Here is a 25,427-nt window from a genome sequence, read left to right as displayed (position 1 = left end):
TGTTCTTGTGCATTTGATGGATAAATGTTCTCTTTAAATTCATGTTTTAATGGAAATATGAAAAAATAAAGTGCATGCGATAGTCAGAGCAATAGAAGATGCGATGCAAATCCCTGAGGCGGAGGCGAGGACCTTGAATCTATCTACATACATCTGGTTTGCACATGCATGCATATATATAACATGGAAGAGAGCAGGATGGAGAATTGTGGCAAACAGGCAGGAGCTGACGGACACAGGACACGTTGATGAGATGAACTGCATCAGTCTCTGACATTTTAACTTGCTAACTGGCTGCAGCACATAAAACTGCAGTAAGTTACAGACTGAATAATATTCAAAATATGTTCAAAATGACAATGATGGACGGCTTCATCTTATTATCTGTGCAAAAATTAATCTGCATCGCATCTGCTGGCATTTATCTATAAAACCTGAAAAATAATATGAAGGACATGAGTCTCGAATGGCAACTTAAATTCCCAAATGACAAATTGTCAGGTACATAAAATTAAACTATTACTGGCGACTGCACCTGTGAGTCTAAATAATAAAATAAATTAAAATACATACATTTAATTTAATAAAAACAAGATAAATAAATATTATTTAATACATACATTTAATTTAATAAATGGATTTAATTGAATTAAGTATTTATATTCAATTTAATTTCATAAAAACATAAAAACTAAATAAAATTCTATTTAATACTTATATTTAATTAAATAAAAACATAAAAATAAAATGAAATAAAATTGAATTCAATACATATATTTAACCCAACTTAATACAAATATTTAATTTACTCCAATATATAACATATATTTAATTTTATATAATACATATAATCTAATAAATAAATCTATTTGAATTTAATACATATATTTAATTTAACATAATTAAAAAATAAAAAATACTTATTTATTTAATTCAATTTATATTAATAATTTCATTTAATTTTATTTCATTTCCTTTTTACCTACAGGCACTGAATGACCTTCATCCTTGACCACTGCTTTTAACTTGAGTTTACCTCAGACAGAACCAGACTCATGGTGGGTGGGCGTCTGTGTGTTTGCAGAGAGGGGAGAGAAGAGCATTTGAGAAACAACAAACAGACTCAGAGCAGGTCGGCCGGGCCAGTGGCCATAGATTTGGAGATGAGAGCACAGGGAGGAAACAGCTGGCCCCATACTGAATCACATAGATGCAGATATGTTCTCAAGATCAACATTAAACCCTCACACTGGACCCGTTTCATTGTTTTTAATTAAGAAACTTTAACAGAAAAATAAAAACTTACATCAGATGTTTGTCATAGTTCACAGTTTAAACCCATTGGCTCATTGTATTTCTGTTTTCTATGGACGTCATACTCGCTCCTATCAGAGGCCTCATGCTCAGGACCTGGGTGTCGTATCAAATCGCAAAAATGAGTGAATCTGCATCAGCATCAGCCTCCACACAGCTGAGTTCAATCCAACACGTTTCCAACAGGTTAAATTATTAAACATTATATTTCCTCAGAACAAATGGCGCTGTGATAATAAGAAACAAAAACAGACAAAAGAACCAGTATATACAAAGAAGGTCTTTTATTATCCACTCTGGGTTTTGAATCTTATCTCATGTGATGTATGTCTTTTATCTGGAGGGGACGTTTATCTAATGTCTCCAAATGCTGATATGAGTCCATCACATGTTAATCCGCTTCAAAAACACAACTGACAGTAAAAGATAAATTTAAACTGTGACATCTAGTGCAATCGGGAAGCAAGCAGATGTTGCACCGCGTGGTCGGTGTGTGCAGCATCAAGGTTGCAGTTTGTACCACAGAGAAACTACACAGATCAGCCATAGCATTATGACCACCTTCCTGATACTGTGAAGGTCTTCAAAACTGTTGTGCAGCTCATCGGAGGATGGACGTGGGCCTTCTGAGGGTGCCATCGCTATGGGGCGGGCGTGTCTGGTTTGAAACTGTAACAAAAGTATCGATCTCATCACGCTAGTATCGATCCGATACCGATACTGGCCTTGGTATCGATACTATCGATATTTAGATCGATTCGCTCAGCCCTAGAGATCAAATCAACACCTTGTGCAGTCCTTCATGTTTTGTTTTTTGTTTTTTAGTTGCACCTTAAGCATTTTAGTGTGTCATTTCTATGGGGTGGGGGTGTCTGGTCTGGTCTAAGTGGGTGCTGCATAATCTAAATAACATCCTCATGAATTAATGCCAGGTCTGAATTGTCACAACATGGTTTAAATACTATTCACTTTTCCGGTCGGTGGTCATTATGTTGTGACTGATCGGTGTGTATTCCCAAACAGGTAATTGATTTTCAACATCACCTCTCATTCAACGTCCGAATGTCTTTTAAGAGTCGCCTGCTCCACAGATGGGGAGGCTGGATCACGTATCCTACCAACTACCAGGTTCATTATCTCCTCTTTTCTTTCCACTGACACCGAGTCTGTTTATATACATTTCAGTTTCTTGCTTCCCTGTTTACACGTGGGTCTTGACCCCTACTGAGGGGTTAGGAGCTCCCTGTTTATCTTGGGCCCCAGAGATCCAGTGGTAGCAGTCGGGGGCGTTGGTGTTGCGTGACCGGACAGCACAGTGGGAGCAGTAGATGATACCGAGTGCCACCATCACCACGATGAAGATGCACATGGGCAGAAGGAGGCCTAAAAGGAGCCAGGTTCTGCCCTGCCCTAGATCCTTGTCTACAGGCTCCGCAGGAACCATGGTGTCGTCACGTCCGGCGCCCTCGGTTAAAGGTGACGGGGAGGCGGTAGACTGGGTGAAAACAGTAGAGATATGATCTACTGTCTCATCTGACTCTGGACTCGGACTGTCCCACCAATTCCAAGCTCCCTCAGATATCACAGAGGTGGAAAGGAAGGGAAAAGGCGTACTTACTTCCTCACCGTCACCTTCATACTCGTCTGAGAAAGTGTTGGAGGTTGGACTGGGTGTCGACGTGGTGGTAGTGTAGGTGGTAGTGTAGGTGGTAGTGGACAAACTTTCATCTTCAGCTACGTCTGTAGCTTCCTCAGTCCCGTGTGTGTCAGGGGAGACTGTTGAATCAAACGGTTGTCCTGTCTCTGGGGCACGGGTGACCCAAATAACATGCAAACCAGACTCAGAATCCCACCCAGGCTGCCAGTTTGGAAACTGGTCCTCCTTAGTGGTCCCCCAGCCGTAGTCCGTGGGGTCCCACTCATATCCGGGCTGGGGGGTGGCCCACGGATAGGGAGGGGTGACAGCGAAATGACCGTCCCCTTCCCCTGTCTTTCGACACGAGCTGCGATCGGACAGGAGTTCATAGCCTTCCTCACAGTCGCACTGAAATCCGCCGTCATAATTCGCACACATCTGCTCACAGGTCCCTTGGATCTGGCACTCATCAGTGTCCTGGCATCGGCTGGGATCCTCGGGCACTGGGGAAAACCCCAGACTGCAGAGGCAGATATGAGATCCTTCAGTGTTCTCACATTCATGTTCACACGGGTCATTCATACACTCATCTATATCTTTACAACCACCCTTGTCGTCTTGCTCGTAACCCTCCCAGCACCGACACTCGAATGTCCCCTCCGCGTTCTCACAAAGCTGCTCGCAGGGACTCTGGGTGCACTCGTCCACATCCAGGCAGCCGCGTTCGTCTTGCGCGAGCATGTATCCGTCGGGACAGGCGCAGCGGTAGCCATCTGGGAGGGGCACGCACTCAGATTCACAGGGGGCCCCTTGACACACGTCATACGGCTCACAGCTTTTCCCATCATCTCCTAGCTGATAGCCTCCAGCACATTCACAGTAGAAGTGACCATTGGCCGGTCTGCAGAAATGCTCACAGCCGCCGTTTTGGTCGCACCAGTTAAATGATACTAAGTGGTTGGAGCAAAGTGGGGTTTCTCTTGACCACCCCGCCGAGCCATCCTCCCTCAGCGTGCACACAACTGTCTGTTCTTGCTTGGTGCCTTGCGGGCAGGGTAAGATAGCAACAGATTCAATGGGTATGTGGGTCAGCAGGGTACTTATGAGGTTAAATGGCGTGGTGTAGAGGGCGTTTCCTGCCCCCTCACTCTGCAAGGCAGGACACATTCCATTGTAGGGGTAATAGCAGAGATACCCGTCCACAGGGACTGAGCAAGAACCATCCAGCCACTTGAAGTTATCAGTCTGGTCTTGTGTGCTGTAGCCCATGACCACACAGCGTGGCACTGAACACATACTGGGGGAGTCCTCCTTCTGCCAGTTGGTATAGTCCGTGTCCTGGTCGCCGGTAGTCCAAGAAAATCCCCGCAGCGGGCGAGTTGCAGAACATTGGCGAGGCTGGCGCTGCAGGCCAATCCAGACTCTGACGTTAGAATGGGAATGGGGCAAATCCATATTGAGGAAGAGATTAGTAATGCTGGTGGCATCCTTCTTGCGTTTGATGGTGGCTAGGTTGCCACCGTTCTCTTTGCAGGCCCTCCAGGAGTCCAGGAAAGTTTTCCTTTGAAAGTAGACAACAAAGCAACCTTCTGAGTGACACAGTGCATCCCTTTCTCTCAGCTCCTCGCCCAAGATTGAAGAAAATCCAATGAGCAAAGCCAGCAGAGAGGTGAAGAGAACAGCTGCGGCACTGCTCACCTGGGAACCCATGCTCTTTTCTTTTTTAAGAATAAAATCCCTGGCTTTCTCCACGCCTTTCAATGTTTCTTCTTGATGCTATTTTTTTTCTTGGTGTTTTTCTGTTGCCTATCTGCACCCTTCCTCCCTATCATTTGAACCCTATATTTTTGTTTCTTTCCTAACACTGCCTGTGCTCCTCACTCCAGCCGGCTGAGAGAGATCTGTAGTGGAGTTGAGTGAATGCACATTGTCCAGAGATTTCATAGAGCCGGGTGGGAGGGGAGTAAAAAGGGAGAAGGAGGGGGATACAGCAAGAAGGCAGGGTGGACATAACTGGGGGGGATGAAGGGAGGAAAAGAATTCTATGTTTTTGGAAGAAGTTGGTAGATGGGGGTGGGAGCATTTGTGTGTCAGAGTTGGGGGAGGTCTTTCTTTTTTCAGAGCATGTCATATGGTTTTCATAATCACTGTTCAAGGAGTCAATTTGGTATGCTGCCATTTGCTTACACACACACAAATAATAACGTCACGAACCAAGTTTTGTTACCCCTAACAATGTGAACAGATGGACTTTAACATGCATGCCCCTTAAGGAGTTTAGTAGCTCGTCAAAATGGGGTTCCTTCTTTTTGGCTCCATAATTTGTAGTAGTTGTAGCAGTTGGAGGTGGTCCAACAGGCGCAGACGTAAAATAAACCTGCCTGATTGTTCTCAGGTTCTCAGGGGGTAATGAGAAAAAGACTCTCATCTCTCTATTACCGCACATCTGGCTCTGACAAGACAATCCCGGGACACAAAGCAATACCTGTCCCTGCACAAAACGTCTTAGATGCAGCTGGATTCTGTTGGAGTTTTGCAAGATGATGACTGCAGCTAAGTTGCCGCAAGAATGCGATGGAGAAGTAGCGAAAGTTGTCAATGTCAGTGTGGAGGAAGAGGGCCCCCCGGGTTTGCTATGAAAACAAAGACAGGTCAGTAAAATGGAGACTTATGTTTCTAAACGGGAAATGCTAGAAGAGTGTGTGTTTGAGAGAGAATTAAGGAGTAGGGCATGTGGGGTTGGAGGGGGGGTGAGGGGGGCTGGACTCCTGTAGTCTGAGTCCTTTGAGACCGGAATAAATCCAGCTGACTGTTCCTGAGCCCAGCTTTAATACAGTAAATACCTATGACTGTGAATGAAAACAGACAAGAAACTTTCCGAGGATATCCTGCGTTTTCTCACAGCATCTAAAAGTAGACAAACAGAACGCAATCAAACAAATGCAACGGAAATATTATGGCTTTGTGTTTGTTTATTCAAGAAAATGAATCACTTGTACCTATCTGTGAGTTGCAAAAGCCAGTGAGCCCCATCCTAAATGTTTCTGGTAACTGCTGATCAGTCGTTTACAGCAAGTTGGGGGAGTTTGATCCCATTAATCAGATCAGAACCGGTTCAGTTATGAGAAGACGGTGGTTTCCTCTCATCAACTGATGCTACAACATTTCTAAGGTCAAAACTTTGACTTGTTCCTAAGCATCTGGTGTACTCTAAACGTTCTTTAAGAACCACTCGTTGCCTCGATGCATGACTAAGTTTCCTTCCTTTCTTCTTCTCTTTCCTTCCTTCCTTCCTTCCTTCCTTTTTTTCCTTCCTCCAGTCTCTCCTCTCATTCAGCTCATGGACTCATGTCCTGTCATTTCCTCCATGTTTCATGGAGGAATGAGGTTCTGATGCTGGAATGCAGCGTTGTTTCTTCTCCAAACATGACGATGCCTCTCATTTAGACCCATCTGTTCTACTCTGGTCTCATCTGTCCACAAAACATTGGCCCAATAGTCTTGTGGCTTGTCCACATAATGTTGATCAAGCTGCTGTTGGAAGTCCCCCTGTGTTCCTTTGTGACCTCTCAGACTATTATGGAGTTATCTCTGTTGGCCAACCACCCCCGTGGGTTAAAACTCGACTCAAACCCCCCCCATTTGTTCTCAGTCTGGCCTCTCTTATCAACTCCCAGGAGAGGAAATCATTGTAACCATGGCATGAATAGACAAATTGGGAAAATCGCTGCATTTATTTGATGCCTTTCTTCTTCTTTTCTATTGTGACTTTAATCTTCATGTAGTTTTCAGTCCGTGGAGAGAATGTCCTTGCCCTAGTTCCCATTTTCAAGTAATGCCAGTTTTTATGTCAGTACCCAAACTTAAAGCCATGGTACTGGAGTTAAACACCCGGTCTTCATGCATTCCTGCCTGAATGCATAATTCTCCAACCTGCTAATGACTCTTAGTATATTCCAACATTATAACAGCCAACTCATCTGTTATTCTGAAAGCTCAGTGATCTTACTAAGATGTGCTGTCACAAATTAGCAAGTACTTATATTGAATAGTTATTTTAATGGCGTTTACCTACCAACCAGCTCCCCTGGAGGAATCTCTAAACACCTTTTAAATTATGAACGTCCTTACCTTATCGACTGGTTTATGGAAACCTGGAGAAGAGCCTGGGGAAGAGAAATGTGGCTCTTAATATGCATGAGTTTTTAATAAAGTAGACAGTCTGTCAAGATACTTTCTCCTCTGCACACCTACAGTTTTCTGCTGCCGATCCTGCAAATCCCATCTGTAATTCAAATCTGGTGCTCGCGCTCTGATATCTTTCACATCCTGAGACGAGGGTGGTGAGGACACGAAGACGGTTTCGGATTCCAGTCAGGACCTTCTGGGATTTGAATGGTTTCCCATGCAGCGTTGAGCATCGCTCCCAATGAGTCATGTCTGGATGGCACAAGGACATCTCCTGCACATATATGATGATGATAGAGGTGTTTGGAAAGTGTCATACACGCATAAATATTTACATATTTCAATCATGTGAAAAAATGAATATAGCATGTATGTTCTACAGAGCACATAAGTCGGATTTAGAGAGCTGGACTTCTGGTTGTTATTGTACTTGATTACTCATCCCAGCCCTCCAGGCCTGGCTCACCAGGAAATGTCTTGTTACAATATTATCTTTATAACGCTGAGACTTTAGGTCACAGGGGTCCGGATAATTTTCTACCTCAAAGCTTTTCTGTGAACAAGAGTGCAGAGGAGATGGTTTATCTCACGATGAAAGAGCACGAGAGCTCTTTACACGAGAGACGCGTCATTTGTTGAGCTGCACAAAGAAACTGAACAAAAACTGCCTGATGTGCCTTTTACGGGTTTTGCCAACAGCAGAAGTAGCTGATGTGGCTGTTAAACTGATTGCACTGCATCCACAGTCACATCTTAATTGACTCGTAGGCTGAATGTTAGGAACTGTTCTAAGTCTATTCATTTTCCTGTGTCAGATATAATTGATGGGGGCTCAGTCTGGGTGTATAAATGCCTCTAACTACAGGGCTGGCTCCCACCATTTAGCACTGAGCCACTCCTCCATCATCATTATATCGGTGATACATCATCGCGTAACAGCCGACTTTGAAAAAGAAAATAATCTGATGCCGCGCAACTCTCTACCCTCCAGCAGCGAATGAGGCGAGCTGCACTCTCCGGAGCAAATACGTAGCAGGTGGACCTCATCCTTACCACACAAACAAACACCACTTCACAGTTTGCAACAACACAACAGCAGCTTGGAGGAATTTTAGCCCATTCCTCAGGACAGAACCACTTCAACTGTGAGAATGTCGGTGGGTTTCGTCACATGAACGGCTTGCTTCACATTTCAGTAGAGAGTTGTCACGGTGAGTCATCATTCCAGAAGTAGTCATGTTGGCCATGTCTACTGAAGTAGAACGTGGGAAATGGTGAATTATTGGCGTGTTTTGGGGTGGACCAACCGGGTAGACCGCAGAAAACGTTTGGAATTTCAAACACTGACAAAAGTTGTTACAAATTAGGGAGAACAATGCTCAAAGTTATCAGAGGAAAGGAGACGCTTGTGGTTAGCGAAGCTAAACCGGGTCTACCAGTCTGGACAACTGGTAGACCCGTTGTCCAGAAAAGTCTGGACAACATTTGAATTTGTTTGGCCCATTTCCACTGAACATTGTCCCAATATACTTGTCTCGTCCACATGATGTCGATCAAACTGCAGACGGTCAGAAATGTGTCTTGCCACTCTGCCATCAAACCATGGTTAATGTCGTTAGAAACTAAGAAACTTTATGGAAGCGACTGCAACGAAACAGTGTCCTTTAAGGATCAATAATGAACTCTAATTAAAAAGCACCTAGACTCCCGACCAGCACCTGGTCTCTCCGCTCTCTTCTGTTTTCCTGCTATAAAACTTTAAAGTAGGAGTCAGAAAAATAACCAAAACACCCCTGAATATTCACAGTAACACAAAGGTATGCGATAAATGGCTCCAACACAAAAGGAAAAACCCAAGGATGCGGCTCCGAGACGCCAGGACGTTCAATCCTCTCACTTCTCTAAGTCACCGCTTTACTTCATTTGCTTTACTCATCCAGTAATGAGCTGTAATGGGCTTCTTTACTGACTTTCTCATTGCATTATGCAAATAGCTTCTGGGACTGAATTACAGAGCATGCATTGAAATAACCAGAAATAATCTCTTTTATTCAGCTCCACTGACGACAGGAGGAAAATTAATATCCTGGAAGACGATTCAGAAGGACATGCCTTAGCCTAATATACACAGATAAGCCACAACATTACGGCCGCTGAAAGGAGAATTCAGGTCATGGTAATCCAAAAGGTGTTGAATAAAGGCAACTGGACTTGTAGAATTTCTTAAAGACAAAATTCCAATTGCCTTTCCATTTAACGCCTTTTGGAATGACACTCCTTAATGCTTCTACTACAGTCAGGGTTTTCCTATATGTATTTGCCACAAATAAACTACCAAATAAACTAACAACAATAGCTACAAGCAAGCTGATCAACTCTTATTAGTTCTGGGATTAATGAGTAGGCCTCAGTTGCAGTTTTCTTCTACATGATATCTTGAGGATTAGGGCTATTGTGCTTCGGTGCGGTGACAGTAGGGTGAGCCGAAGAGGGTGGTCTGAGTGGCATTACTAGACATCAGGTAGCTTGCTGGCACAATAGGCTGCCTAAAGAAGAAGATGAAAGGCTATTTAAAAGTAGGCCAAGGACTAGTGAGTGTCAGAGACACTATACAGGATGAAACAACAAAGATTGCTGAGGCGGCAGAAACCCGGAGAGGAAGAGGAAGAAGAGCGTAGGAAACCATCCAACTCCAACTAGCTTTAATAGTTGTACTCACTGATGTCACATTGTCTGGTTAAACTGCAGCTAAGAAAATGGTTGCTGCAATTATGCACATGGAAATATCAACATCTCAGATAAACGGTGCTGAAGAGGTCAGCTTAATTAAATGGTTCAAACCTGTTGAATCCAACTGTAACATAATTGGACTTTTAACTGTGAATCTCAGGGATTCTTTCAGGCGCCACACTTGGCATTTACTTTTTGTGATGTTGTTATTATATCTTTTCAATGAGATGGAGTGTAGTGCGTCTCCAAACTGTCGGCCTCCAGAGCATTTGTCAGGGGCGAAATAATGAGCTGCTTCCATTTCCATCAATTCCCGTCTTCCAGCCTTTCAGCAAGAAAATTGACTGACTGATACAGTACACGACGTCGCCCCGTACTCCTTTATCTTCGCAATCGCGCAACAACAGTGACTCACTCCTCTGCTTGATATTCATAGACTGCTGTAAATTACTACGCGGCTCGCTCTGTGCAGAATAGAAAGCGTGTCTTTGAAGCCTTTGCAAATTTGCAGTTGAAAGCTGTGTGTTCGACAAGTCCGGAGGTGCACAATTAAATCAGAGCCCCAGTTCCTGCCACATATTATTGCCATGGAGACCCCCGAGATAACTTTTCCTCCAGTGTCCCTGACCCTAGCCCAAGAGACATTTCTCTCATCATTCTCCTGTATTGCTTTTCATTCACCTCTGGAGGATTTTTAACGTTTACTGATACGTTCTGTACACTGATCAGCCACAACAGGTCCACCTTTGAACCTGGCATTCATTCACACACCTAGGCATGCACAGCTCAATCGAGCTATGCTCAAAGTTCATCGTTCTGAATGCGGTCCTTGTCCCAGTTAACATGGAGCAGAGAAAATATGTCCTCCTCCTCCACACGAGGCGGCCTCCTTTCCAGTTGACCTTATAATGCAGCTTTTTAATGGTGCAGATAAGATGTGTGCAATCCTTCAGGTGGTTCTTCTACTGGTTCTGTTACTGGGAAGCACGGCGGCACAGTTGGTACAACTGCCTCACAGCAAGAGGGTTCCAGGTTTTGAATCGAGGGTTTGATTCTCAAGGCCTTTCTGTCTGGAGTTTGCATGTTTTCTTGGATGTTTTTGTTCAAGGGTCATGCGCCAGCACAGTGGTTGTGGAGCATATTCACATGTGTTGTCTAGTTACACTCAGATTAAGGCATATACATGCATACATGTCTTAATCGGATAAGGAGAACTCTGATACTAGCCGTAGTAACACGTTCAGGGTTGTATGAAGACACTTTGGAGGCCAAAGGCAAGAGGCAGCTCCCCGCCCCAGCAGCAAGCCAGCTAGTAGCGGGCCCCATTAGAGAGACGTCTCTAAGGGTTCCATCACTGTCACTGCTATGGACCAATATCAATCCCGTCTCTGGGGGCCCCCTTCCAGCTCGGGGTCCTAGGCGGAACTGAACACGTTTACAGGGTAAATATCTAATTTTCATTCACCTCTGGTGAAGCTAATTTTGCCTAATGAGGTAAATTTGGATGTTTTAAAACTTACTTGGTGTAGAAATGCTCCAAGTGTTTGTATGACAATCACCCCTTTATTGGTTTTTGGGCCGTAACTTTGGAGTGCTAGTTCAGGTCTAGCTAGTGGTTCACGTTCCGCTCTATCGAATCATCCCCGATAACGCTTTGATAGCTATTTGTTGACCCCACGATGGCCGAAGAAGGACAATTTTACAGCGAACTTTCCAGAAAAAGCTGCATTTTCTGATGAAGGGCACCAACCCCGGAGCTAGCTAGTCTAACTAGTGGCTCTGGGTGAAAGCTAGCTAGGTGGGGAATGGGCCATCACCCCTTTATTGGTTTTTGTGCCATAACTTTGGAGTGCTAGTTCAGGTCTAGTTACTTAGAATTTCAGTCTGTTAAGTTGAGAAAAGGTAAAGGTTATTATGTGCTAGCTTAGCTGGGAACAAGACTGTGATGGCTCTCAACCCACAGAGGCCAAAGTTCTCCCCACTAAAAACATTCAGGACCCCCTCTGGATGACTCATTATTCTTTGATGAGTCACAACTGTTTCGGAAGCTTATAGGAATATTAGAAAGGTGGTCATAATGTTATGCCTTCTCTGTGCATAGTTTCAACAAGCTCAAGTTGCTAGCTGTTTACTGAGAACAACTGAGCGACTTCAGAACCGTGACGAAGTATGCAAACAGACATGTCGGGCCAGACACAGGCAGGGATTGTATAGCAGATAAATTGTAACAGGATGTTCAGAGAGACAGCGCAACAATAGCTTAAAGCTAAAACATGCAGCTTAAAATTTTCTGCATGATTTGTCCTGTTCACATTGTTACATAAACAGATCTGAGTCACATACGAGAAAATAAATCAGACACAGGACGCTTCTGCCAGTGATCTGAACCATAATGATGTCAATGCTGTTTGGGAACAAGTCTGAATGTCAGAGTTAAGTCACGCTATTGAGAAGTTTATCAACGGACCAGATGTCTGGTTTACCTTGAGTGTGACTGGCTGTGGGGAGTATTCAGAGTCCCACCCGTGGAGGAGATAAGTCAGTCAGCTCCTTCTTTTTTTTCTTCTTCTTCTTTTTTTTGATGTGTCAACCTTGTGACCTTCCTCTGTGAACCAGGCCTCCTCTGCTCTGTGTCAGCTGCAGCCCACAGTCTGAAGAGCTGAAAACCCCCCAACCACAAAGTGACTAAGCCTCTTAGCTCAACAAACCACTCAGAACCCACCCCCCCGAGCCATGTCACATAAATATAGTGAAATATCTTACAGCTGCATATTAGTTGTATTTGTATTTTGTTATAATATGACTTAGTTCATCCTTTCTTATACACTGTTAACCATAAAGTTGGAATAATATGCCAAGCTGATGGCTGGCTGCTCAACCAAATCATCCCTGTTAACGCTTTGATAGTTATTTGTTGAACACACAATAGCTGGAAGTCAATTTTACAGTGGATTTCCAGAAAAAGCTGCATTTTATAATGAGCTAGCTAGCCTAGCTGGGGGCTCCGGGGGAAAGCTAGCTAGCTGGGAAAGGGCTACCTTGCTCTGCGGTGAAGCTAGCTAGTTGGGGAAAGGGCTAGCTAGCTCCAGGGCAACGCTATCTAGTCGGGGAAAGGGGGTGTCCACCACTTTCAGGTCAGCAAATACAACCACTACCATTGGTTAACAGGCTCCAAGGACGAACTCTAAATAGTTTCAAGTCAAAGTATAGATATAAATAGCCAGCATATACAAAGTTTTACTAAAAAGAAAAGAAAAACATGGCATGGCACATGACAATATACATAAGTGGTTGGTGCAACCTCTGAGTTGTTGCAAAAAGGGATGGGATGAAAATATAATATATAGTATTAATATAGATGTCACTGGCTATGTAAAGTCCAGAGAGTTACGGGAGTGGGGTCAGAGTCCTTGGTTAATGTGAGTTAGGGAGCAGCACGGGGAGTAAAACAAATTATATTTACATCTTTTATGTTTTTGCCGTTTTATTGGGTCAACATCGATGCAATGTCGGGTTTTATTGCGGTCTCTACAGCAGCGTCGTCATAACGATCACATTAAGAGGCCTTAAGTGGAAAATGCACGGCCTGCCAGTGGCATATAAAATTCTGTTTTTGTTTTTTAGTACTGTGGTTTATTGGAATAGCTGTAGCAAACCCAATTTCCCACCTGGGGATTAATATTAAAATGAGCATTTCTGATTCTGGTTACATCAAATATGGAAATTTCACAGAAATATCTGGAAATAGTTGTTTTATATTGTATTTATTTTATTTGTTTGGCTGCATAATGTTCTTCACTAAACCTTTCTAAGCTTAATTTATAGAACTCCTGTTGTAAGTGACTGAAAGTGCAACATTACTGAAGGGAAGCAGTAAACATTAAATATATTTAACCACCTCTACTCGTGTGTTAGTGTGTGAGTTGTGTGCAGCACTGACAGGCCTTGCAGTGTCTCAATAAGGGGCTCTTCACTATTTTAGCATCACGCCCGTCTTAATTGGTACTCTCATGGGTCAAATAAAGAATGGCTGCAACTGAAGCAACAGAGGATACAGGTGCAACACAATCGTCCATTCATGCAGGAAATAGACACTCCAGGTGTTTTTGCTTAATTTAGCATTTGCCAAAGGTGTATAAACCAGCGGTTCATGGCTTGGTCATGGAGCATTAGCACAACCAATCACATACATCCACATACATATAATATGGTGGTTTCCAGTCTATCATTGAACCAGTAGTAGTGGCTTCTGTAAAGTATCTTGCGACAACCTGCATCATTAATGATGTAAATGAAACAAAATTCGAAAAAATGTAATGATAGGAGGGCAGGAGTGAACAAATGGGGATGTTTGGTGTGGCAGTGTGAGCAGCAACCTAAACCTGGAAGCCAAATTTAACCTGCTGTCCTCTGGAGTGAAGGTGCAGAAGCTCCAGAGAATAACAAGAGAGATTTGCACAATTTAAAATGTGTGTTTTGGCAAAGAGCCAGAGTGAAGCAGAATTGTTTGTGCCAGGGTTGGAGTTTGGGCTGCAGCAGCAGATTAGTGCAGAGAACACAGGAGCCTTACCATATATGATATAGTCTCAAGGAAAGCTTGGTAATTTGTGTCTCTTGGCAGCTGCTCATTGATGCAACGTCGATAGTGAGATGAGGTTAGTAAGCCGCAGTCTAATTTGATCTGACCTTACAACGCACCAACAGGACTTGATGAATGAAAAGAATGCTACACGGCTATCTGATGATTGATAACGTAAATCACATCTGGACAATCGTGTCCAGCATATTAATGTCGTAACGATCCGGCTCGAAGGCTGCAGCATAAAATGGAGGCAAACAATCAAATTCGTGACAGGTGACACATGGTGAGCCCTTTGTTCACGTTTTCTCAGGTGTGGCTGTTTGAGGTATGAACCAAAAACCACTGCACCAGTTGTCACAACAAGGCTGGTGGAGGTGCACACTCAAAATCGAACTCTGAAAAATGCACAAGGCCCTCTGGGATCATGCCAGATCTTCCAAGACGTGCAACAATAGATGCCCCTACAATAAAGATGTAGCACAACAGCTATAAAGTAAATGGAATACCTGCACAAAGGTGCTACCTTAACTCTTTAAGACCTAAACTCACCAATGGACAGAATTCAAAGTGTGGCTGAACACCGGGAAGTTGCTCTTTCTGGAAAAAGAAGCTGCCATTACAGTAATGATGATGCAAGACCGAGAGACCAAGGAAGGGAGAGTTGTTTGGAGGAATTTGTTGGTAAAAGCGAAGCTAGTTATACCCTTGAGGTGTCACGAAGGTCTTCCAGACGAAAGCACAACTTCCCAGGGTTCAGCCACAATTTGAGTTTTTAACGTGTCACAGATGATACATTCGGTTCCCAAGAGTTAAAAAATACTAAGGGTAGGAACAAATAATCCCAGCATAGTGGTTCATAGTCACTGCCAAAGAGTCTCATGTCATCTTCTACTACCACTAGTGAGGACTAGGGTCGCGGGGTTGTTGGAGCCTATCCCAGCCATCCCTGACCCTAACCCTAGCCCAACCCTGGGCGTTCTACTGCAGGGCGAACTCAAAAACAAACAACCATTCACACTCAGACCTAGGATCAATTTTGAATCACCAATCAGCCTAACGAGCAGGTCTTTGGAGGTGGGAGGAAACCGGAGTACCTGGAGAAAGACACAGGGAGAACATGCAAACTCCACCTGCCAAAGAATACCAACTTAGAAATTCAACGAAGCAAACACACAAGGGACAAGCAGAACGCAACGGCCACAACGATCACAACGAGTGTAACAGTACTGCAACGTTCATCCAGCTAGTAACATCAAAAAGTGAGCCGCCAAAATTGGGTCCATCAACACTAGAAGTCAAACAAATAGTAACTCCTGCCAGCTCATCCAACTCTACCACAACCACATGCTGTCACAAAATCAGAGGCTCTCGTTCCCAGATAAGTCAGTCCAGAACTTACCTCGTTTCCTCTCAACTTCAGTGACTGAAATTACAAATATCTAGACATCAACTAGTCTTCGTCTGCCTTTCTGGGGTTACGTCAGGGACCAGACCAGGGTTACCATACAAAAAAACAATTAGATGATGATGACGTCATTGCTATAGGGTGGGGGTGTCTGGTCTGGTCTAGGTGGGTGCTACAAGTCTAAATAACATCCACACGAATGAATGAATGAATACCAGGTCCAAATGTTTCCCAGCAGAACACTGAACTGTCACAAGATGGTTCAAATGTTATTATTTCTCGTGTCAGTGGTTTTAATGTTGTGGCTGATCAGTGTACAGTTTGTTGTTTCCCACGCGTCAAAGTTGAATTACGAGCAGGGTCACGAACCAGACAGTTGACTGACAGAAAACAATGTTCAGACTTTATCGGAAACAGACTTTCTGTGATGTCAGGTTACTCTGAGATGAACTGGAACAGACACAGACGTGGGAACGTTTATTTATTTATTTATTTCTGTCACTGATCATATTGTAAACAGGATGAGGAGTTAAATTTGGCGTGGTGAGAGCTTTCAGTCACACGTGACTACTAATCTAAGCCGTCGCCATGACAACAGGAGCAGCCCAGCGAGGAAAGAGGGGAGAGAATATGTTGACACTGACTACATATATACTGGATGTATAAAGGTCTGAGTTCCTGTGCACTCTGGACTGGAATGCAAAACACAAACGTTCAAAATTAAAAATGAAAAATAAATAACTGCGCAGCCTCTAAGGTTTAGAGTAATCCCGTAAAGCCTAATTAACAAATTGAGTCAAGGAGATTTTCAGTGCATTGCATCAGGCTCCGAAGCTGCGAGAAATATACATTATCCATCCTCCGTTCACCTCACACAGAGGGACGAAAACAGAGGAAACTACAGATAGTTCGGTTCATCAGAGGATAAAATGCAGAGGAAATTATCCAACCACTTCAGCGTGCAATAACATGGCGACGTGAGACGTGAGTTTTAATAATTATAAACACTATAACTCAGCCAAACAAGCTCCTAATGAGGTTTTAAACACAGAAAAACAGCTCAGTTCATTTAAAATCCATCACCGTATTTGAGCTTTGCCGTGTTTCGTTGTCGTCTGTAGCTCTGGGGGAGCTTTATCAGAGACAAAAGAGAGGAGATACACCAGTTATCAGGACGGTTTGTTACACACAATTCGTCTGGAATCCATCTCTTTGCATTAAAGAAACCATCAACTTATCACGTTAAGAAGAAAACAGAGGGTCTGTTGAAGCTCAGTAGCAGTAAACAATACTTACCACAGGTTCCTTTCAAGGCACTGTTTCTTTGTTTTTGTTTTTTAACCATAGCAGTCTGAAACAAACTTTTGTCCGGTTCAGAAACCATGGTTACAAAATTAACACCTTGAGACCAGGCCAAATTATATTTGTGTGCTTATCTTTTGATCTCTGTTTTGCAATGTAACATTTAAGCTGTCTCAGTTTGGACTACATACATTCGTCATTACACAGGATGAGATGTTACAATCCCTTGAGCCAAGACCCCAGACTAAACACATTTAGAAACTAAGTCCAACTGAAAATCAACCAGCAGGCTAGCAGTCAGCTACCAACTAGCAACCAACCAGAAGACACCAGCTAACTAGCCTAGTTACCTAAACATATTTAGAAGCCCAGTCCAACTGAAAGCCAACCAGCAGGCTATGATGTCAGCTAGCAGCTAGCAACCAACTAGAAGACACAAGCTAACTAGCCTAGTTAGCTAAACATATTTAGAAGCTCTGTCCAACTGATGTAAGAACATGATAGCGACGATTCATTGGAGTCAGTCTATGGAAGAATGAATGATTAACAAATTCTATCAATAGCAACAAGCTACAACGTCGCTAATTAGCAAGTACTCATTTGAGGACACACGTTCAGGCATGTTTTAGATTTTGTTACACATTGGTGACTCTATTATAATATCAAGTGAAATAATCCCCATGTCCACATGTCGGGACATTTTTTTGTTTTTTCCAAAAACTACTTCCTGTTAAAGCAGGAAGTCTTCAACGTTTTTCAGGCCAAGGACTCCAAACTATATGTGTTCTACAATAAACTCAGCCTAGTGCTGTTTATAGATACACGTTATTATCATCATTTTGCATAAATAAACAGATTCAAATATTCTTTTTTCGTAGCCAAATGTAGGGAATCTGACGACGTAACATGTGGCCTCGTGATTGGCTCAGCAGCGATGGGGGCGGGGCCTACTGTGCACAGGAAGGTTTTTCATTGACAGGTCTAGAGTGACGCTCTGTGTGATGGTGCGCTGTTGAGACAGCTCCTGTATCGCATGCGAATGGGTCAAGTGTTGACTGAACGATAACGTCTTCCGCCTCCATTTATCCCTTTACGAAAATATGTTGGACTCATGTTAATGTGTATTTAAAGAAATTTAAATTTGTGGGGGAGAATTAAAAAAAATATATATATAAAAATTTCTAGTCAACCAAAGATTTTGCGACCCCTCTGCAGTAACTCCGTGGACCCCCTAGATGATTTTTAGCTTGTTTACTTCCTACTAATTCCAAATACCTTGGAGAAATTAAACATGAAAAGCTCGGGTCTCAGGAGGTTAAAGGAGCCTTTGATGTGGGTGAGTTTGATGCGAACACAACACGAAACATGATACATTTTCCGATCAGAAAGCCTATGCTCTCGTGTGACATCCATCACGTCTCGGTTGTCCAAGTGTTTATTTTCTGTGAACACTGTTTCTGACAGAAGACGTGTGGAAGTATGTGCGAGTCTTCGTGACCAAACTGCCAACTCTGAGCAGAAACCAACCATCCACCACCACCACCCCCACCCCCAACCCCCCCCCCCTTCACCCACAGAACACAGCCACGGTTAAGCTCAGCCGACAGCCTGACAACATCTAATCTAACCAGAATGTGGCGCGGCTCCAGAGGTTGTAACAGTCAGTAAGGCTGCAGTGTGGGGCTGCAGCTCCGCTGTGGGAGAACTCCAGGAGATGTTTACCATTAACAACCCCAGGGAGGCCTCATAATTAAATCCCACTGTGAATTAACCAATCTAGGGTCTGCTCCGCAACCACGCCCCCCTTACACCCACAGACAACATCCTTTCGCGTTGTCTCTGGGAGACATTATGACGAGCGAAGGTGAATACGAGCTGTAATGACGGAAGGCCGTTAAAGTCCCGATCATTCTGGTTGACGCGCTCTAAACAACCAGGCTGGCTGTCGTCTGCATCCATGAGGAAACCATTACCCAAACTCATGTGGGTAACAAATTGGTGAGAACAAAAGTCCATTTTTTCCCCCCTCTTCCTTTTTTTAATTAAACCTTCTCCGGGGGTGAGGGGGGGAACAAGTCAAATGTTTGGGTTTTTAAGCTTTAAAATGCACGAATACCACATATGTCTTTAAAAAAAAAAAAAAAAAAAAAAGGAAACAGATGAAAGCTCTGAAAGGTTTAGACGACTCCTAATGAATCTCAGGCCCTGTGTCCTCATGTCAGGATGAGGTCTGCAATCAAAATATTTGTAGCTGTGCATGTATGTGGCTTCAAATACCTCAGGGTCAAGACGGCCCTCGACAGAAAAAAAAAGATTCTCACGCTCCAACCGAGCCTTCCCCAAAATACAACAGGAAGTGGAGGGGAGTGGGGGGCGGCGGGGAGGAGTTGGGGGTCAGGCAGAAAGAGGCAGAGGAGGGTGAGTCAGAAGAAAAAAACAAAAAAAGGATTTGGATTTGATAGGACATAGTATTCTAGGCCCATATATGTGATGTGTATTAGTACTATGGGGGGACGCGTTTTCTCACCACTAGTGTATTTATAGCTTTCTTCTGACTCCAGCTTGGTTGCATCCAGGTTTCCATAAATACTGGCAACGATAACACCCAAATATAAACTTCAGCCTCGAGACCTCTAAAATAAAAAATATGTCATGTCTGGATCTGTACGTAGCTCGCCAACTAAAACAGCAGCCGCTTCTCGTAAAAAAAAAAAAAGAAAAGACAAAGAACACCTGACAGATGGTACGCATCACACCACCAGAACTCAATGAATGAATGAAGGAATTAATGAATGATTATTTATTTAGAACAAAAAAAGGAAAGAACATACAAAGATCAGTCCCAAAAGGATTAACTCCTGCCCCCTTATCTCCCTGTGATCCATTTCCATACTGCACGTCACTGTGTATAATGAATGGATTTAATATACAAAATGCATCAATAGAGTATATAATTACACCATATATATCATCAGTCAGTCAACATCATTATAATGAACATAATGTCAACAGAAATTTATATTACTACTATAAATATATTACAACAGTTCACACACATATATTAATAATCAATGGATTTAATATACAAATACACTTTGACGTCACAATGTTAGCTGGAGGCAGAACAGAGGGAAGCGTGAGGCGAACACTCTCACTTTCAACTGGGAAAATATCATCTTGATGTATTTTGGGTCAAAACCAAAAAAGAAAAAACGCTAAGTTGAAGTTGTATCACATATCAGCAATTGCCAGTTGAAGACGACTTTGGTTGAACGCTATTAAAAGAAAGGATTGGAATGTGACAATCAACAACAACTCTCTGTCTGAAGCGCACATTTGATATCAGGATTAGGATTAGATTAATATCTAATACATCATCAGTTTCAGCCTCAATAACATTATGGGTTAAACTCGATTGTGACTGAAATTACGTTAAGTTAATTATTATTTGGGGGATTCTCTATACATGCTAATGCTAACCACTAGCCACCATAATGTTTCCGGTCTCAAGGAGTGAGTTTATTACTATATTCTCTAAAATATACGTTCTCCTCGTCCATTCCTGCCAAAACAGTCCATTGAAATATGCTAACCAACGTTTGCAGGCTTTAGTGTTTCAGATGTTTTTCCCCCAGTTAGTGTTTGAGAGCTGTAACCACTGTATTTGTGCCCATGTGCAGTAATTCAGTCCTGGGCAATGTTCTTCCTACTGATGTGTTCTTATCATGCCTTTTTTTGGACAAGTGGCACTTGAATGACATTTCCAGCAGCTTGTAGAGCAAAGTGCTGGGTCTGATTACATCTTACTCATGTCTTGTTTCTTGTATGTGTGTACATAAAAATCTCATACATTTTGTGCTTATTTTAATTTTTTCTACTATTTTACAGTTGTTTTCAACTAAGTTAGTGTGACAAAGCAATTTCCTTTTGCTACATTTAGAATCCAAGTCCAACTGAAAACTGACCAGCAAGCTACGGTCAGCTACCAGGTAGCAACCAACTCAAAGACATCATCTAACTAGCCTAGTTAGCTCAACACATTTAGAATCCCAGTCCAACTGAAAACCAACCAGCAGACTAGCAGTCAGCTTCCAGCTAGCAACGAACAAGAAGACATCAGCTAACTCGCCTAGCCAACAGCAGTAGGCTACTAGGCAACTCTGTCTTCCCACACGACAGTAAGCTCAATAAAATACACTACCTTCTCTGGTGATAAAAAGTGAACTAGATCCAAAAGATCTTCAAAAAGCTAGACATCATGCCGAGATCCAAAGAAATTCAGGAACAAATGAGAAATAAAGTAATTCCACCTCTGAATGGCTCAAGAGAAACAAAATGAAGACTCTGGAGTGGCCCAGTCAAAGTTCTATGGCATGACCTTAAAAGGCGGTTCATGCTGGAAAACCCTCCAGTGTGGCTGAATTACAAAAATTCGGCAAAGATGAGTTATTAAGTTCAGGGGGCAAACACTTTTTCACACAGGGTCATGTAGGTAGGGATTCAGTTTTACCTTAATAACAAAAGCCTTCATTTTGTTATTTACTTGTGATATCTTTGTCTAATATTTAAATTAGTTTGATTATAAATATTTGACAAACATGGAAAAAAATAAGAAATCAGAAAGGGGGTCGGCACTTTTTCACACCACTGTACGTAGCCTACGCCGCTGTGAGTCATTTCTACTCGTACCTCATCAGTCTGGCTCGTTCTGTTTCTGCTTTCTACTTCAGTTTCAACTATTTTGCCGGAGACGAGTCGTACAAATGTTTGTATCTCTGAACCTCATTTCTGTGGGAGGTTCTCATTTCCATGCTGCCAGATGCCTCCTGTGTTTGTCTGTGTTTTACAAACCTCTCATTTCCAATTACTTACTTATGCCTGACATCATTTGGGGTTGGGGGTTGTCAGAAGACCTCGATTGCTGCCTTTCCTTTGTATCTGTGACCAGGTGTATCCCATCTTTTTTTATGGGTTCCATGACAGAGCCTGTCTGGAGGTACTTTGAATTGGTTTACTGTTTTGTTTTTTTGTTTTTTTGCTAGTGTGCCCAATCCATTTCCATCTGAATTCGTCTGTACCTGGTGCTTTGCTTTGTCTTCATCCACAGGTCTTCATTGGTGTCCGGCCAATTGATTTTCAGAATTCTGCTCAGATATCCATTTATGAGGGTTTGTACTTGTACTGATGGCTGGGAAGCTGTTGTTCTCCAGGTCTCGGCTCCTTAGAAGAGGACTGATTTTACATTTTAGTTGAAGATTTGTATTTTTATTTATTGTTGGACCTCTATATTCTTCAGTTGTTGGAAGGCTGCCCTTGCCTTTCCTATTTTGGCTTTGACATCTGCATCTGCATCAGGGCTTTGGGATTGTGCAGTCATACGGTACAGTAGAAACGATTTAACGCCACATTTACCCAATCAGGTCTCACATCAGCTTCAAGGTTTCAATTCTACTGTGTCTAGTTATCTGTCCCCAAGCTAAACCAAATAATTGATTGCTCAATCTAAGCTACCAGAGGTTCATAAAGTGTCAAGAGGCCCAGTTGTGGAGCTGTAACTCTATTCATAGTGTATCCTGGAAGTCACTGCACCACAGCCTTAAATGGGAAAAATATGATCAAATATTCATTCTGAGTGCCTCTAAGCCACTCCAGGACACACACATGTCACCACAGAGAAAATATGCGGAACATTTCACTTTCATGAACTCTTGAGATGCTGATGTGTGTTTTCATCGCTCCTCGGCTGTATTTCTTATCCTCTTGATGATGGAGCAGGAGGAGGGGGAAAGCCGTGGGTCTGAGAAGATTGCTTTATGGGAGAGCGAGAAGAGATTTGGAGAATGACAAAGTGAAGGAGGCAAAGAACCGAGAGGGGGGACGTTCTGTTCACCCCTCGAGGAGCTGCTCCCCGACTAAAAGCCGTTCGGCTGAGGCGTCTACGAGCTATAAATAGCTGACGACACTCTGGGAACGAGCAGTAGCAGTCAACAAAGATCAGGACGGAGAATGGACATCATGAGATGCCATTGACCAGAGTCAGATCGCTCTCGCTCTCTCTCCGAGGACTTAAACAAACTCTTTGTTTCTGTCGTCCACATTAAAAAAGTGGTTCAATCTGATTTTATAAACCTGCATTTAATTCTTATAACGTCCAGCTTTGACATAGTGAGTTTACAGACTGAGTCTTTAACGCCAACAATCTATACAGTATCTCAGGCTAGCAGGGATCCTTAAATCAGTATTAATTTAATTTAATTCCACTCGTTGCAATAATATTTCTTAATAAATTAAGTACCTATGATCTAGCAGAAGAAGGAAGTTCCATGGATGACATCAGCTGAAGATTGGAGAAGATCGTTGGAAACTTTTCTCCATCTCTGCTATGACGCATGTCACATTCAAATAGCTGTATATGTTTTATAAAACAACTTTAACAACATCACTATGAGACAGCTGCAATTGGTAAATAGAGCGGCCTGGCCCAGTCTTAATACACTAAGTTTAGTACCATCTTCTTGTCTTTGAGTGACACTGACGGATGTTTTTCAGAACCAGACATGTATAAAGTACTAGAGACCCAGCCTTGAGAAAAAGTACAAGCACTCTATAAAAAAAGTGAGCTGAGTAGAAGTTGAAGTGTTCTTTAAGCACCACACTTAAGTAGAAGTACTAAAGCATTCAACATTTTGTATACTTGAGAATTGAACGTAGTTTATTTTAACATTTACTATTCAAGTACCAGAACTAAAGGTACAGATATTGTGTTATGAAGTTATTAAATGTAGTAGTCAAAAGTTTGAACATCATTGTTTATATTATTTCAAATGTTAGCTGGCGAGTTAACGCAAGCTAGCTAACTTTAGCTGTTGCATTGGGACTCAATGCTGGCAGCTCTCTCCAGCAGCATAGGTGTTCAATAGGGGTCCGCAACCTCTAGGGGACCCGTGGATGTACTGCAAGGGCGGTCACAAAATCTTTGGTTTATTTTTCAGGCCAAGGACCCCAAACTGATGGAGAGATTAAGTAGGGATAAGCTACCTACTATATTTGTTCTATATTAAACTCAGCCTAGTGCTTTTTATAAATATACATTATTATTATCATTTTACGTTCAATACGAGGCTATTCAAATAATATACAGGTTCAAATATCCTTTTTTTTTTATTTCAAACATGTGAAACAGTAGGGTGTTTGAGGGGGGAGATTGTGGAGGAATATATATATATATATATATATATATAGAAAGAGAGAGCCAAAGGAATTGTGAAGTAGCTAGCTAGCTAGCTAACATTAAGCTAACTAATGTTAGCCAGGCTCTAATATTAGTAATATTCACCAATAGAAACCATTACTTTGATTTACAGTTGCGTATATATGAGCGTCTTGCTAGCTCGACGTTAGCTAGCTAGCTATCACTATGGCTTTAGCCCGTTCTAGCCTTACCTTGGACCAGACGTATGTTTGTTTATTTCCTGGAGATTTAGCTGGAGTGGGTCCTTCCACACCGTTTGATCCACTCAAGGCTCCGCTGCCCCACTGCAAACATTTAGCTTGTTGGAGGTCGACAACTTGACGGACCTAGTAGTAGTAGTAGACGTAGTAACGGTTGCTAGGATGTATGATTGGACAATGACTGTTTGGGGGCGGGGCTTTATGCAGAACATAAAAAATGGATCATGGTATAAGTGAAAGTGTTTCTGTTCAGTTCTTGGATCTCTTCATCTACTGTCGAGAAAATACACTTTTGTCACTTTTATGGATAAACATTGAAAACTCTTCAAATATTTTAAGCAGTACAGTATTCAGTGTTCTCTTAGGAAGCACACACACACACAAAAATGGTTAGGGAACAACTAAAAAAACAAAAACAAAAAAAAAACAAAAAAAAAACATCAACATCAACATCAACCAGGTGTTGAGTCTACGGGTGGATGGGGACGTGATCCTGGGTGTTGGTGTTTGCATCCCTCCCTCAGCTCCGACAAGGCAACAGTTTAAGATAAGATCCTCGCCACTGTTGCCATGCGACAGTCCAACCAACCTGGTCACCTTGGACACTATTTTTGTAAATTTGCTCACAATGATGATCCTGCACATATTTTGCTTACACCATTTTCTATTTTATTTAACTAGATAACACTTATATTTTATTTTAATTTTATTTGAATCTCACTTTATTTTAACTCGAGTGTTTCTTTTGTGTGCAACTAAGCTATTGTGACCAACCAAAACAAAGTCTAAATCAAATTCACTAGATGCCAAACTGATCC

The 25,427-nt window shown here is 42.5% G+C and overlaps 1 protein-coding gene and 1 long non-coding RNA gene across 2 annotated transcripts; both read right to left on the bottom strand.

Moving 5' to 3' along the window:
• Nucleotides 1-1,254: 1,254 nt before the first annotated feature.
• On the bottom strand, nt 1,255-4,937 carry cd248a (CD248 molecule, endosialin a). The gene has a single exon (XM_047571645.1). The coding sequence runs from the start codon at nt 4,658-4,660 to the stop codon at nt 2,516-2,518; it is 2,145 nt and encodes a 714-aa protein (XP_047427601.1). The 5' UTR covers nt 4,661-4,937; the 3' UTR covers nt 1,255-2,515.
• A 1,401-nt stretch (nt 4,938-6,338) lies between these two features.
• LOC125021985 lies at nt 6,339-24,906 on the bottom strand. The gene is made up of 3 exons (XR_007114394.1): nt 24,601-24,906; nt 7,205-7,412; nt 6,339-7,116 (listed from the first exon to the last, which is right to left on the bottom strand). It is a non-coding gene; the product is annotated as an uncharacterized LOC125021985 (long non-coding RNA).
• Between the last annotated feature and the right edge of the window lie 521 nt (nt 24,907-25,427).

Source organism: Mugil cephalus, chromosome 1 (assembly GCF_022458985.1).
Source record: "Mugil cephalus isolate CIBA_MC_2020 chromosome 1, CIBA_Mcephalus_1.1, whole genome shotgun sequence".
Lineage (NCBI taxonomy): Eukaryota > Metazoa > Chordata > Actinopteri > Mugiliformes > Mugilidae > Mugil > Mugil cephalus.
The sequence above is the reverse complement of the archived record's forward strand: the minus strand, read 5'-3'. Positions and strand labels throughout refer to the sequence as shown.

Bases quoted from the DNA above. Each gene is read 5' to 3' on its own strand.
- cd248a (XM_047571645.1), bottom strand. From the start codon at position 4,660: ATGGGTTCCCAGGTGAGCAGTGCCGCAGCTGTTCTCTTCACCTCTCTG.